At 40.8% G+C, this 13,309-nt stretch overlaps 1 protein-coding gene across 1 annotated transcript in view; it reads left to right on the top strand.

Moving 5' to 3' along the window:
* The window catches only part of TENM1 (teneurin transmembrane protein 1), a 720,277-nt gene that overhangs the window by 697,418 nt on the left and 9,550 nt on the right, over positions 1-13,309 (top strand). Inside the window, exon 28 of the mRNA XM_007952439.2 lies at positions 8,461-8,757. Within this exon, the coding sequence (XP_007950630.1) occupies positions 8,461-8,757 (297 nt within the window). The remainder of the gene's footprint in view (positions 1-8,460; positions 8,758-13,309) is intronic.

Genomic DNA, 13,309 nt, shown 5'->3' with positions numbered 1-13,309 from the left:
ATTTGGTGGGATGAAGGATGTCAAGCACTCAAAAAGCTACTAGTCACACCAAAAGCCGCCTTTCTCCAATGATCAGTGACTTTTTTTTTTCCCATACAAAGTCAGGGTCCCCATCAAGCGGAGGGAGGCAAACTGCTGGGAAACGTGATGCTGTGCTTAGCCTGAGCAGGCAAGGGATTTGTTACTGCTGGGCTATCCTTCACCAGCTCCATTAAATGTAATAAATCACATTAACATCCTGAAATTTCATTTATTTTAGAAATCCATTTTCCCCCAACCTGAGTTGTGTTTGAATCATCTTCCTTGCAAAGTACTTTTGTATCCAGTCCATGTATCTTCTCATCTGCTGCATCAATCTGTCCCCATAAATACATTTCCCTGGACAATAGAGAAATTAGAGTGCAGATAACAATAGAGGCAGTTGTAAAAGAATTGGATGTTCACCAAAAGCAAACTGGTTTAGGAATTACACCCAGATTGCACCTTGCTGTGTCCATGGATAATAATGCTGTTATATGAGACGTATCACAGCATTGGATCCCAGAGCTCTTGACAAGAGTTCACAGACTGAGTTGTGAGGTTCCAGAAAAACCTCAAATTACAGTGTACTTTATTGAAGGGAGGGGGAATGCAGGCAGATTAGTGCCCCAAACCAAAGTCATAAAATCAAGTAGGATGATTATGTGTTTACAAGGAAAATGCAGCAAGGACTAATCTAAAGCCTTCACGATCGATTTTTTTTTCCCTCTACTCAAAGATAACTGAGAACTCAACTCCTGGGTTGGTTTTTAAATGCAACATGTGAATGTGCATACACAAACTGAGACCTGTGAGGGGAAACAGGCCCAGTTGAAGCCCAGGGTCCCAGGCTGACAAATGTTGAAGAATTTGGGAGGCAGCCAAGAGGGTTCCAGCAGTTCCTTCCATTCTCAGAAAATGCCTTTGCTGACAGGGCACTCGGCTGGAGGATGCTCAGAGTTGGAGTTCTCATTTGCTCCACGCTATTTTAACTTCCTTCTCTTCCCTTCTCTTCAGGTTTAGTAGAAGGATTCATTTTGTGAAAATTTAGATAAGGAGGCTGCATGGAGCTAGAGTCATCTATTTTTATATGTATCTGTGGTTTTCAGTCCCAAGTCCCAGTGCCTCTCCCCCTAAGGAGTTACCTGGAGACAGGTGATTTCAGACATGAAGGCCACTGGGCAATGTTGCTTTTCTGGAGGATGCTTGGGGCTCTTGGATTATAGAAATACTATATTTGTTCCTCTTGAGTCAACCTCACTAAAATAAGTAAAAGGAAAGTATGACTTCTTCACATGCAATTTCATATATCTATAAGCATTAATGATTTGGTGACACAAGTGAATTAACCAACAGGAGAATATTTCAACAAAGCAGAATAATATAGGGCAAAAAGTGTCTGAAATAAACGATATGGTGGAAATCAGATGAGAGGCCTGAAGAGATTTTATGGAAGAACTGATGTTCCCATAGTTTTGCACCTCTTCTCCCACCTACAAAATAAGAGGTATAATCATGCCAAATCTATTATTTTGTTGTTGTTGTTACTTGCCATCGAGTCAGACCCGACTCATAGCGACCCCTCCTTGGGTTTCCGAGGCAGTATCACTATGGAAGTAGATTGCCCCATCTTCCTTCCGAGGAGTGGCTGGTGGGTTTGAACCGCCAGCCTTCTGGTGAGCAGTCAAGTGCCTTAGGCACTATGCTACCAGAGCTCCCTTGTCCCATCTTCTTCCTCCCACAGAGCAGCCAAATGCCTCAGCCATTGCTAATTTAAAATGGCTTTAATGAACAGACATTTATTTTCTCACAGATTAGGAGACCAGGAGTCTGAATTCAGTGTGCCAGCTCTAGGGGAAGTCGCTCTGTCTGCTGGGGGGGGGAAAGCCTTGTCTCAACTTCTCTAGCATTTTCCTTGGCGTTCCTTGGCAATCTCCACCTGGCATCTATCTCCCATTTGTGCTTCCTTGCTTCTGTGCCTAACCTGCTCCTTTCATGTCTCCAAATTCATTAGGTTAAAGACCCACCCTACAATGAGATGGTCTTCTTAACGTAACAGAGAGAGCTCTGTTCCCAAATGGGATTACATCCACAGGTTTAGGGATTAGAATTCCAACATATGTTTTGGAGGAGCACCATTTAATCCATAACAGAAGCTATTCTCAAATCTCAGTCCTGTCTCTGACCTCTCTCTTTTCCAGGGGAAGGTTTCATACAGACAGTTTGGAGGGAGACTGGAAATAAGGTTTGATAGCCCACACTGAGGTCCAGGCAAGCACGCACTTGTATGAGTGTGGAGTTTCCTAACCTTGCTCATGACCCCAACAGTCAGTGGCATGCAGCCTAGTTCTCAAAGCCCTGAGAAAGGGGTAGGGAAGTCACCTGGAAAAGCATTGTCCTTCCCAGCCCGCTCACACATGGCTTCCGTGGGAGTTTCAGGCAGAATCTATGGCATCTTCGATTCCTTCAGTGCCTTTCAGCTTAGCCGGATTTTTGCATTACCTTCTAAATCTGACTTTGAAACTAGTGCTTCAGTAGCACCTGAATATCAGGGTACATGATCCAGAAACAGAGAAGCATGCCTGCAGAAGTCTTGACAGGCAGTGAAAGCCCATTAAGCAGAGATTTCCTCTGCTTGCTTCGTGGTGGATTTTTTAACAGTGATCCCTGCTTGTGTAGCTGTAATGACTTTATTAAGAAATGTGTTCTTGAGTAGTAAACTTAATCTATCAGACAAATAAAACCACAAATTTAGTTGAACTGGAAATCACTTGTTACTTTGGCTCTTTAACTATCATTATAACATAAATTGTAACAGTTACAACCGTCTCCAGGAGTACATGGATATTTTACAACTATTGTAAATGAACAGTATTACAGTTGGAGATATGTGGCTATAAAACCACAGGAAAGGTAGTTGAAGAAAGAACACCTGGTTCCTTATAGGTTTCCAAGCCCTGTGTATCAAAAGACAGGAAATATATGGCTCTCTATCACCTTTTAGGTGATAACAGCCGTGTACATTTCTGTACAACAACACTTCATGTATTGGCTGCAGATGGTTTAAAGAGTCATGTATCCCAATCTGTGGCTCTATTTCTGAGTTGAACCTGTCCTTGACACGAACAATGCTTCCCTCAAATCATTTGAGTATCAAATCACTATGTGTTATGGACTGAATTGCATACCCCCCCCCAAAAAAAAATTGTTGAGATCCTAACTTCTGCACCTATAAATGTGACCTTGTTTAGAAACAGATGTTTTCTTTGTTATGTTAATGAGGAAGTTTTTTTATTATCAGCCATGAGAAATCAGTAGAAATAAAAATCTGTGGAACTAATGTATTTATTGATGTCTAGCTATCAAACACTAGTTACCTTAAAACCAGTGAAAGTAGCATAAACCAAAAACCAAGCCAGTGTAGGGTGGGTCCTAGACCTAATCACTTCTGAGGTATAAAAAGAGCAAATAGACACAAACACACACTGGGAAAAGAGGAAGACAGGTGCATCTACAAGCCCAGGGGTCCAAAGAGTGTTGGAAGCTACTAGAAGCTGCCATAGATAAGGAAGGACCTCTTCCTAGAGCCATGCCCTGAATTTGCACTTCTAGCCTTGTGAACTGTGAGAAAATAAATTTCTGTTCTTTAAAGCCATCCACTTGTAGTATTTCTGTTACAGCAGCACTAGGAGACTAAGTCACTGGGTAGTATTCATGGCATGGAACATTTGATTGGTCTTTTTTTGCAGAAGCTCAATGTTAAGGGCAGATATCATTAGCTTCACCTGGTTAATGAAGAAACTGGGGAGCAACAAAGGTTTTAAAAGCAAAGTACCATGGCCTATCGAAAAATGGGCAAATGTGATGAGCAGACAATTCATAGAAGACAAAAATGTGGTCAATATAAGTTGAAATGCGTTCAGTCTCTGTGGTAATCAAATAAATGCACATTGAAACCACAATAACATAACCCACTCTCATATTTGAAAAAATTGACTAACAGTAGTGCCCAGTGCCAGTAAGGAATGAAATGGGCACTTCCATTACTAGTTAATGGGAGTATAAATTTGTATAACTTGCATGTGCTATAATCTCTCAAGTTGCATCAGAAGTCTTTAATATCTTTTTATCCCCTGACCCAGTAATTCCACTTATACTGTTCCATATTGAGGAAATATTTACTTAGATGAATGCTCAACAAAATATGAGATAGGGAAAAATAATTAGAAAGCAAAAACTTTAGCTTCAGTAACAGAGGAATACATAATAAATGTTTATCGTGTAATAGAAATTATGCAGCCATTAAAAGCCATATTTTAAGAATATTTAATAAAATAAAGAATGCTCAAGATAAAACATTAGCTGAAAAAGTAGGATGCAAAACCTTAAACACAATCCCAGTTGCATATTTTAAATGCACGGTCATAACCAGTTACTGTCAAATGAACTCTGACTCGTGGCGACCCGATGTGGGTCAAAGTTAAACTGTGCTTTTCTAGGGCTCTCACTGCCTTGGTTTTATTGGATTTTTCAGAAGTAGGTCACTAGGCCCTTCTTTTGAGGTACTGTGGGTAGACTGGAGCCACCAGCCTTTCAGTTAGCTGCCAAGTGCATTAACCATTTGTACCACTTCCCAGGACTCCTGTGTGGGCATCGACTATGCAACAAAGTAAGAAAGAATGGAATGAAATCCAGCAAAAATATTCATAGTGATTAGCATTGGATTATGGGTAATTATGTTCTTTGTAGGAGCTCTGGTAGCATAGTGCCTAAGGCATTTGACTGCTAACCAGAAGGCTGGTGGTTCAAACCCACCAGCTTACTCCTCGGAAGGAAGGTTGGGCAATCTACTTCCACAGAGATACTGCTTCAGAAACCCAAGGAGGGGTCGCTGTGAGTTGGATCCGACTCGATGGCATTGAGGGTTTTTTTTGTTTGTTTGTTTACATTCTTTGTATATTTCTAAATGTTCCTACTTTTCTGCAATGAACAGTACCACTTTTATAACCTAGGGGAAAAGTTATTTTAAAACGCAAAATAGACAAGATAACTGAGCAAAAGAAGACCAGAGTCTGATGTATGTTTGTTTTGCAGTCATCCTGACCACTAAGATATAAACTCTTTCTAAACTAGATTTAACTTGGACTTCTGAGACCCCTAGAGATTTCATGTTTGTGTTTCAGGGGAGCTCAGAGTCTCCCTGGTATTTTATCAAAAATATTCATGTATACACTGATGTGCATTTTTCTGGAGACACAGTGCATAGATTTTAGATATTTAAAGGGATTTTTGACCACAAAAGTTTAAAACCAATACATATAGCATTTAGTTGAATACCTAGTAAATCTGTTTATTCAGAGTATGGGTAATTGTAATCAAATCCTAATGTTGATTGCCTCCTCACCACCTCATTAGCCAGATATTTTATATGCTCTTCGGGATCATATTGATAATTCTTACATAGATAAATGTGGGACACCCCACCAGAATCACCTTAGAATCTGACACATTGCCTAATATTCAAAGACCTAAATAAAATTAGAAAAATAATTATCTTTATTGTAAAAATTATAAATACCAATATTGTCTTACAATTTATCAAGTAACTGAATATGGATCAAAAGGAGAAAAAATGTAGAACAGAACTTCAAATTCTTATAGAAGCCACACTTACTGGATCCATTTGGACTGGGGGAACACCCAAATCTACTGCTCAGAAATTGTCATTAAACCTTGAACTGAAACTACCCATGAAGTCATCTTTAAACAACAATTTAGCTCACAACTAATGAAGACTGTTTGCCTTAAGCATTGTTCTCTTTTAAAGTATTATCTCTATGAGATCAAATTGACAACAGTAACTCTGAAGCACAGATTTTGTTGCTGTTAGGTGCCTTTGAGTCAGCTCTGACTCGTAGCAATCCTATGCAAAACAGAACAAGACACTGCCCGGTCCTGCACCTTCCTCACAATCCTTGCTAAGCTTGAGCCCAGGGTTGTAGCCGCTCTGTCAGTCCATCTCATTGAGGGTCTTCCCCTTTTTCTCTGGCCCTGTACTTTACGAAGCATGATATCATCTCCAGGGACTGGTCCTTCCTGATAACATGTCCAAAGTAAGCTTCTAAGGAGCCTTCTGGTTGTACTTCCTCCAAGACAGATTTGTTTGTTCTTCTGGCAGGCCAAGGTGTTTTCAATATTCTTTGTCAACACCACAATTCAAATGTATTAATTCTTCTTTGGTCTTCCATATTCATTGTTCAGCCTTCACATGTATATGTTGTTGTTGTTATTTGCCGTCGAGTCGGCCCCGACTCATAGCGACCCCTCCTTGGGTTTCCGAGGCAGTATCACTACAGAAGTAGGATTGCCCAACCTTCCGAGGAGTGGCTGGGGGGTTTGAACTGCCAGCCTTCTGATTAGCAGTCAAGTGCCTTAGGCACTATGCTATCAGAGCTCCTAACATGTATATGAGGCTATCAAAATTTTTACACACACAGATGAGTCTAGGTTAATGATGGTGAAACAATATGGGTGGAGATGATGAGAATGGCGCCAATGTGAAGTACGTAGCCAATGTCACTGAGCTGTATATGTTGAAATTGTTAAATGCATATATCCTCTGTTGTGTATGTTTTCATACACACAAAAAATTATCTCACTGGAAGCTCTGTGAAAGGTACAAAGATATTTGATTTACTTTCGCAACTTCTTGTAAGTCTTAAACTCTTCGAAATAAAAAGTTATGATAAAACAAAAAATCCATTAAAATAAAAGTGAAAATGATATTAAAATTTTTCAAATCTGAAGTCCTCCCTTGGCCTTCTGTCTATCCCTGCCCTCTTCCATGGAGCCTTCATCAGTGCACCTTCCAGCAGGAAACAAACCCCCTTAGTGACGAAAATCAAGTGACAAATCAAGAACAAGTCCTTATCTGGAACACAAAATAGTCATTTGCGTATTGAATTTCCTAAGCAGTTGCATTGTTATGGGTGGGTCTACCAAACACTGCTACTACTAACTGAAAAGTGGGCAAAATCAGGTCAGTTGTCCAGTTGTTGCTTTTTAAACTTTTTGTCTAAGTCATCAGAGTCAGGCGCCATTGAGTGATGTGTCTCACCAAATCCATCTGCAGCCCCTCAAACCAGGCTCACTCTAGGACAACTGATAGGTTTTGAGGGGCACAGAGGAAATGCTGGCATGCAGTAGGGGAATCCTAGAAGCAGAACCATGTCAAACTATTCATTGATTCTAAGCATGGAATCCAAATGTAATTCCACACTTTTACCACATTCAGTGCCACTCTTGCAAATGCTGGGGGACCTACCAACACCCTCTGGTTTACCTACTGACCTCCATGAAGGTTTTGCTGGGCAAGGTTCCATAATTTGGGGACAACCTGAGTTCCCCTGTGATAAGTGTAAGGTCAAATGAACAAGGAAGCCAAAGAAGGAAATCTCTGTGTAGAGAAGGCTGACAGTAGTCCCTTTTTTCATGACTAAGGTATTTGACTGCTAACCAGAAGGCTGACGGTTCAAACCCACCAGCCACTCCTCAAAAGGAAGGTTGGGCAATCTACTTCCATAGTGATAATGCCTCAGAAACCCAAGGAGGGGTCGCTATGAGTCGGGGCCTACTCGACAGCATATAACAACAACAATCTCATAAATGAGTCATCATTCTATGTTCTGACCACTTCACCAGTAAGAAGGGAGAAGGAAGCCCCACTCCTTTGTAGGCATTGGGCTCACATAAAATAACAGCATAATTACTGAAAAGAGTCCCTGGGTGGTGCAAAAGGTGAGCATGCTCAGCGGCTATCCAAAAGGTTGGGGATTCGAGTCAACCCAGAGGTGCCTCGGAAGAAGGACCTGAGAATCTAATTCCAAAAAAAGCATCCTCTGAAAACCCTCTGGAGTGCAGCTCTACTCTGACACACATGGGATCAATAGCAACTTGTATGGTATCATTACTGAAAATTGTAGCAGTGCCCTTGAGGCTTGAGTTATGGGGAAAAAAATCAACCACCACATATTGAGGACCTAGAGTATGCCTGCTGGGGTAGTGGTTAAAGCATTTGGCTGCTAAACCAAAAGTGGCTATATTGAACCCATCAGCTGCTCCACAGAAGAAAGATGAGGCAAGCTGCTTCCATAATGATTTACAACCTTAGAAACTCAATGGGAGTTACTATGAGTGGGAATCAAGTCAATGGCGGTGACTTTGAGAGTATGCCAGGTACTGTGCCAGGAATTATGATATACCTCCACCCTCTAGGAGCTTACAGGCTGGTGGGGAAAGAAATATATTTGTCATCTCTTGAGCGTGAACCCATGGGAATTCAGAGGTGAGAGACATCCCATTGTTGGAGGATCAGGAAAGACTTTGTGATTGTGAGGGGAACCAAGGCAGTGCCTAAAATATATTGTGTATCTTTTTCTCTAGGCCCATAACAGAAACCTGCTCTCCATAGATTTTGATCATATAACCCGCACAGGAAAGATCTATGATGACCATCGGAAATTCACGCTTCGCATTCTTTATGACCAGACAGGGCGGCCCATTCTGTGGTCCCCCGTAAGCAGATATAATGAAGTGAACATCACATATTCCCCTTCAGGATTGGTGACATTTATCCAAAGAGGGACATGGAATGAAAAAATGGAATATGACCAGAGTGGAAAAATAATTTCAAGAACTTGGGCTGATGGAAAAATTTGGAGCTATACGTACTTAGAAAAGGTAAGTGTGTAGAAAGATAAACGAACAAACTAGTTTTGAGTTTCTGAATGAGACTCTTGAAGATGACCCTCATTATTCACCTTGCTGAGGACCTGCAGGAGACATGTCTGCATTTGGGTTGTTCCGCTCTGTAGAAGTAACTGAACGATTAAAAAACAAGCAAGAAGTACCCTTAAGGGTAACTTGTTACTCAGCTGAAAACCTTTCCCCAGTCCCACACTCTGCTGGGTACTCTTTCAAACCAAAGTGAGGATAATGGCTTAGCTTTCTCCTCATTTGAGCATATTTGTTCATGCTTTTGAAAAGGTATCTTTATTATTGTGAAAGCTTGTACTGAAGTAAAATAGCTAGAAAATTATAAAATTGTGTGTTAATGTATTTCATCTCTGGTAAAGAGAGTCTTACCGAGAGGATAAGGAATTCTAATGTTGTTAGGATAGTCAGTGAAACTTTAGTAGTCTACGCTGAAGGACTAATTTTTTAAAGTAATTGGCCTGCGGCACTGATCACAGTGGGCCTCATTGGTAATAGTCTTTTGTGTGTAGTGAGTCCCGAGTAGCATCTACAATGGGAGCTCATGGCTCCTGTCTGGTAGGAATGGAGAAGGAGTCTAATCGCTCCCCAGGAGATGAAACAGCAGCCCCACACAGCAAAATGCTTTCTGGCCAGATCCCCACCGGAAGACAACAGAAATTAAGCTTTATCTGTCTGATCTCCGAAGATAAGGCCTCTTGTTTCCCAGTCTATCCATCCAACTGAATTCATCAGCCCTGATTAATTTCTGAGAACCTTGAAAAAATGCTTTCCTTTGAGGATTCAAGGGTAATCAGTGCAAAGTAACCCCTAAAAGTTCTTAGAAGTCATAGGAGCTCATAGCTCATGTGGCAAATATCACTCGTGGTGTTGAATGATGCCAAGCCTTTGTGATATACCTCCCAAAGTAAAAAATAAAGAAATAAATGGTGTGACAGTGGTTGTATGTCATTATAAAAATATTTTACCATTTCCCAGAGTCAGTCTCTGGGGAATTTACTAAGTTCGAACTGCCTAGGAGATAAAGTGGAACTCCACTTGGGGGTCAAGGCAGAAGGAAGGAGTTCGCAAATGATGTTAATCTTCAGAGGACACAGTGGTCCTCTGCTGTATCCGCCCTGTGAGCCTTTTCTGCTGCAGAAATAAATCAAAATCTCTAATGTGCACCTTGTACTGGGAAAGTCTGAATCTACTCTAATATAATATGGTGGTTGATATGGTAGTCTTTCCTATTTTAAATTTTGATGACGAGAATGCTCGACGAAAGCCTATAAATAATGTCTACAGAGTGCCAAACTTGTGACATTAACTGAATCCAAGTATTTGATACTATGTATACGCAAGCCACATGTCTCTTAAGGCATATAATGATGAGCTGAAACAAAAAAAGGAAGCTGCTGATCATTAGCAGAACATTGGCTCTGAGTTATTTTGCCAGGAATATGATCATTTTGCACTGGTCTTTCCACAGGTCCTCCATGTGACTAGTGAAGTAGCCAGCACTCCTTAGGAGCAGATATGGCTTTGAACTCACAACCCCAACCTCATTAACGCCACAGGCTGACCAATTGAGCTAACTGGCTATAGACAGCTTAAGATCTAGGGTTCATAAGGCTTTCCCTTTTAGCTCTCTGTACAGTAACAAAAGAGCCTACTGAAACCTTAAGCTTCAGCCCTGCATATAGTGAGTTATTAAGCCTCTTCTTGGACCGCTGTTAACCAATTTCATTGTTTCTTTTCTCTAAATTAACTGATTATTTCATCAAACTAACTTCTGCAGGCAAAATCTGCAGGAATAAAACTGAAGCAAACTTCACATGACTTCTCTTTGCTATAAAAACTTAGTTGGCATTCATTCTTTAACAACAGCAACAACAAAAAACACCTCTTTGAGACTGTGCATGTCTGCAGTGGACAAGAAATATGACTCATTGACCCAGAAGAGTTAATGGATTGGAAAAAGCCTTAGTGACTTCTAAAGACTAGCTTACTGACCAGTAGATAAGCCAGATCATTGGTGCATTTTGGTTGACTTTTGTCCCTTTCTTGATTTCATGCTTAATTTGTTCTCTAACTAAAAGGGTAGCTCATGACCGCTTAAGCAATCTTCTCATGCAAAACTCAGAACCTATGAAACATGCAGTCATCATTCTTTACTTTACAAAAGTCATTTATCATAAGATCGATTTTATTAACATTCTTATTACCACTGATAATAACTAATTCACTGGGTAGAAGTGATTTTTAAATGAAATAACTTAATATAAAGCATGCAGCACATCTAGCCATTCAATAAAAGGTAGTTTCTTCCCATTTAAATAGTGCATTGAAATTTATTTACAGGTAGAGGACTTAAATGTTAGAACTTGTGACCTTTTGTAGATAAATCAAAACGGGGGAAAAGAAGGGAAGAGAGAGAGAAAGGCAAAAAAAAGGAAGGAGTTTAAAGCATCTTGAAATTATGATTCTAGAAAAAAGGAGAAAGAAGATTGAATTTGCCAAAACCCAATTTACGTGTGATTTCTCCAATGATTTTCTGAGGTTCTGTGTCTCCCTGTGTTCCCCCCAGTCCTCTGCTGGCACATGCTTTTCCTGTGACTGGGGCTGAGTGGAGACAAAGAGGCCAGCTCTTTCAATATATTATAAAGAATTCTCAAAGTTCAAAATGTCTATCTTTTTACACCCCAAAATACTTCTGGCACGACCTCTGTGACCTCTGTGAACTGGTTTGCCGTACCAATACCAGGACGTCACTAAAAAGCAACACCAGATTTTTCACCACACTGTGGTGACATTTAGTAAAAATAGTTTGATTTCCTCTAGAGTAAGTGAAAGTTATGCACATTACTTTCCTGCACAATGGTTTGTAGCTAATAAGAGAAAAATAATTATTTGGGTAATGGCTATGGTTCCTTAAATGATCACTTCCCTATTAAAAAAAAATCAATTATTGTTTCTTAAATTTTCTCTATGTGGCTATTAATTCTCTATCATGATTTATTAGACTTCTCTGAGGTAATTATGTTTTGAAGATTTGTGGGGCTAAGATTTGGTATTATAGTAAATGTAAATCTTTCCTTTTCCTAGAATCATTCTTAAGAACTTCGTTTTAAAAATTCATTTAAATATATTTTATAATAATTTAATAAGATGCTTTAGTCTGATACATTTACACGAAATTGCCTCTGTGGGGCTGGTATTTTCACAGGCTGCCTAGAGCGATGGCGGGCTTTGCTAGAACGTCCATGTGGTCCAACACTGCCATCTGGTGGTCATATGAATGCTTTAACTTTTCAAATTTCTGCACACCGGTCCCATATCTATGCTTGTTCAAACGAGTACAGCCGTGATTGTTCTTCTTTGTTTTCTTTACAAAGATCTCTTTTCGTATCTCACAATCAATTATTTTAAGTAAAAAGTCTCCCACTCTATTTTTTGGACTAATAAGAGATGGTCTTTTATCCTGAAGCAGCACTGTGGACACTGGCTGGACCCATAAGCCTTTGTTTTTGAGCAAACTGACAATGATACCCACCCAAAGTGAAAGAACAGGCAAATGAGGGCAAAATGGTATTCGGACAGCACATCAGCCACATTACTGCCATGGGCAGGAAGCTTTAAAACCAGCCAGGCAGCTTTAGAGACAGCGCAGCATCAGCACCGCCTAGGAACTGGGTTCAGGTGATGGTTTATTGCAGGCTGGTGAGTGAGAACTGGGAAGAGAATACAATAACGACATGTGATAAATGTTTGCCAAAGCTGGTACACCGACTGAAAAAGGCATGGTCCAGGCAGGCTGGTACTAGATAATGTGTGAGGACCATGTGGTGATGGTCCCTGGCCTGCATCACAGGTGACAGATGTCATTTGGTCATGGCACATTGAGAACTCTTTCAGCCCAGATATAATAAAAGACATTTCTCCCTATTCCTATATAAAGCCTCTCCACCCTTGCCCTCTCCACCCATTGCCCTGTTGATAAGGAAATTCCCCAACAGGGCAGTTGTGTTCTGCCTTGGTCAAGGGGAGTCCTCCCTTTGTGTCCCATGCTCAGGCAGGATTGCCAAGTCCCCTGCCCTTTGTTAAGTGGAGTTTTCAGAGGTCAAATCTGTGGAACTAACCGCAGGCTGTGGCGAGCTGCAGATTATTCACAGGTGGGAAGTTGGTGGTGTTGCCACACAAAACTCTGTACCGTAGGCAGAGTGCTCGGTATTAAACAAGGAAAGAACAAGCAGATAGGCGGGCTTTGACTTCCTAATACTGACATGCAATTCAAAATCAGTAATTCTTGGAAGGACAGGGAGGATACACCGTTTCAAAAAGCATATTCAGCATTATAATTGTATATCCTTATGCATAGTGACTAAGGCACTTGACTGCTCACCAGAAGGCTGGCGGTTCAGACCCACCAGCCACTCCTCAGGAGGAAGATGGGGCAATCTACTTCCATAGTGATACTGCCTCAGAAACCCAAGGAGGGGTCGCTATGAGTCGGGTCCGACTCGACGGCACATAACAA

The sequence above is a fragment of the Orycteropus afer genome, unplaced genomic scaffold (genome assembly GCF_000298275.1).
Source record: "Orycteropus afer afer isolate SDZICR_OR568_19922 unplaced genomic scaffold, OryAfe1.0 scaffold00337, whole genome shotgun sequence".
Taxonomy (NCBI): Eukaryota; Metazoa; Chordata; class Mammalia; order Tubulidentata; family Orycteropodidae; genus Orycteropus; species Orycteropus afer.
This window is presented reverse-complemented; position numbering and strand designations above follow the sequence as displayed.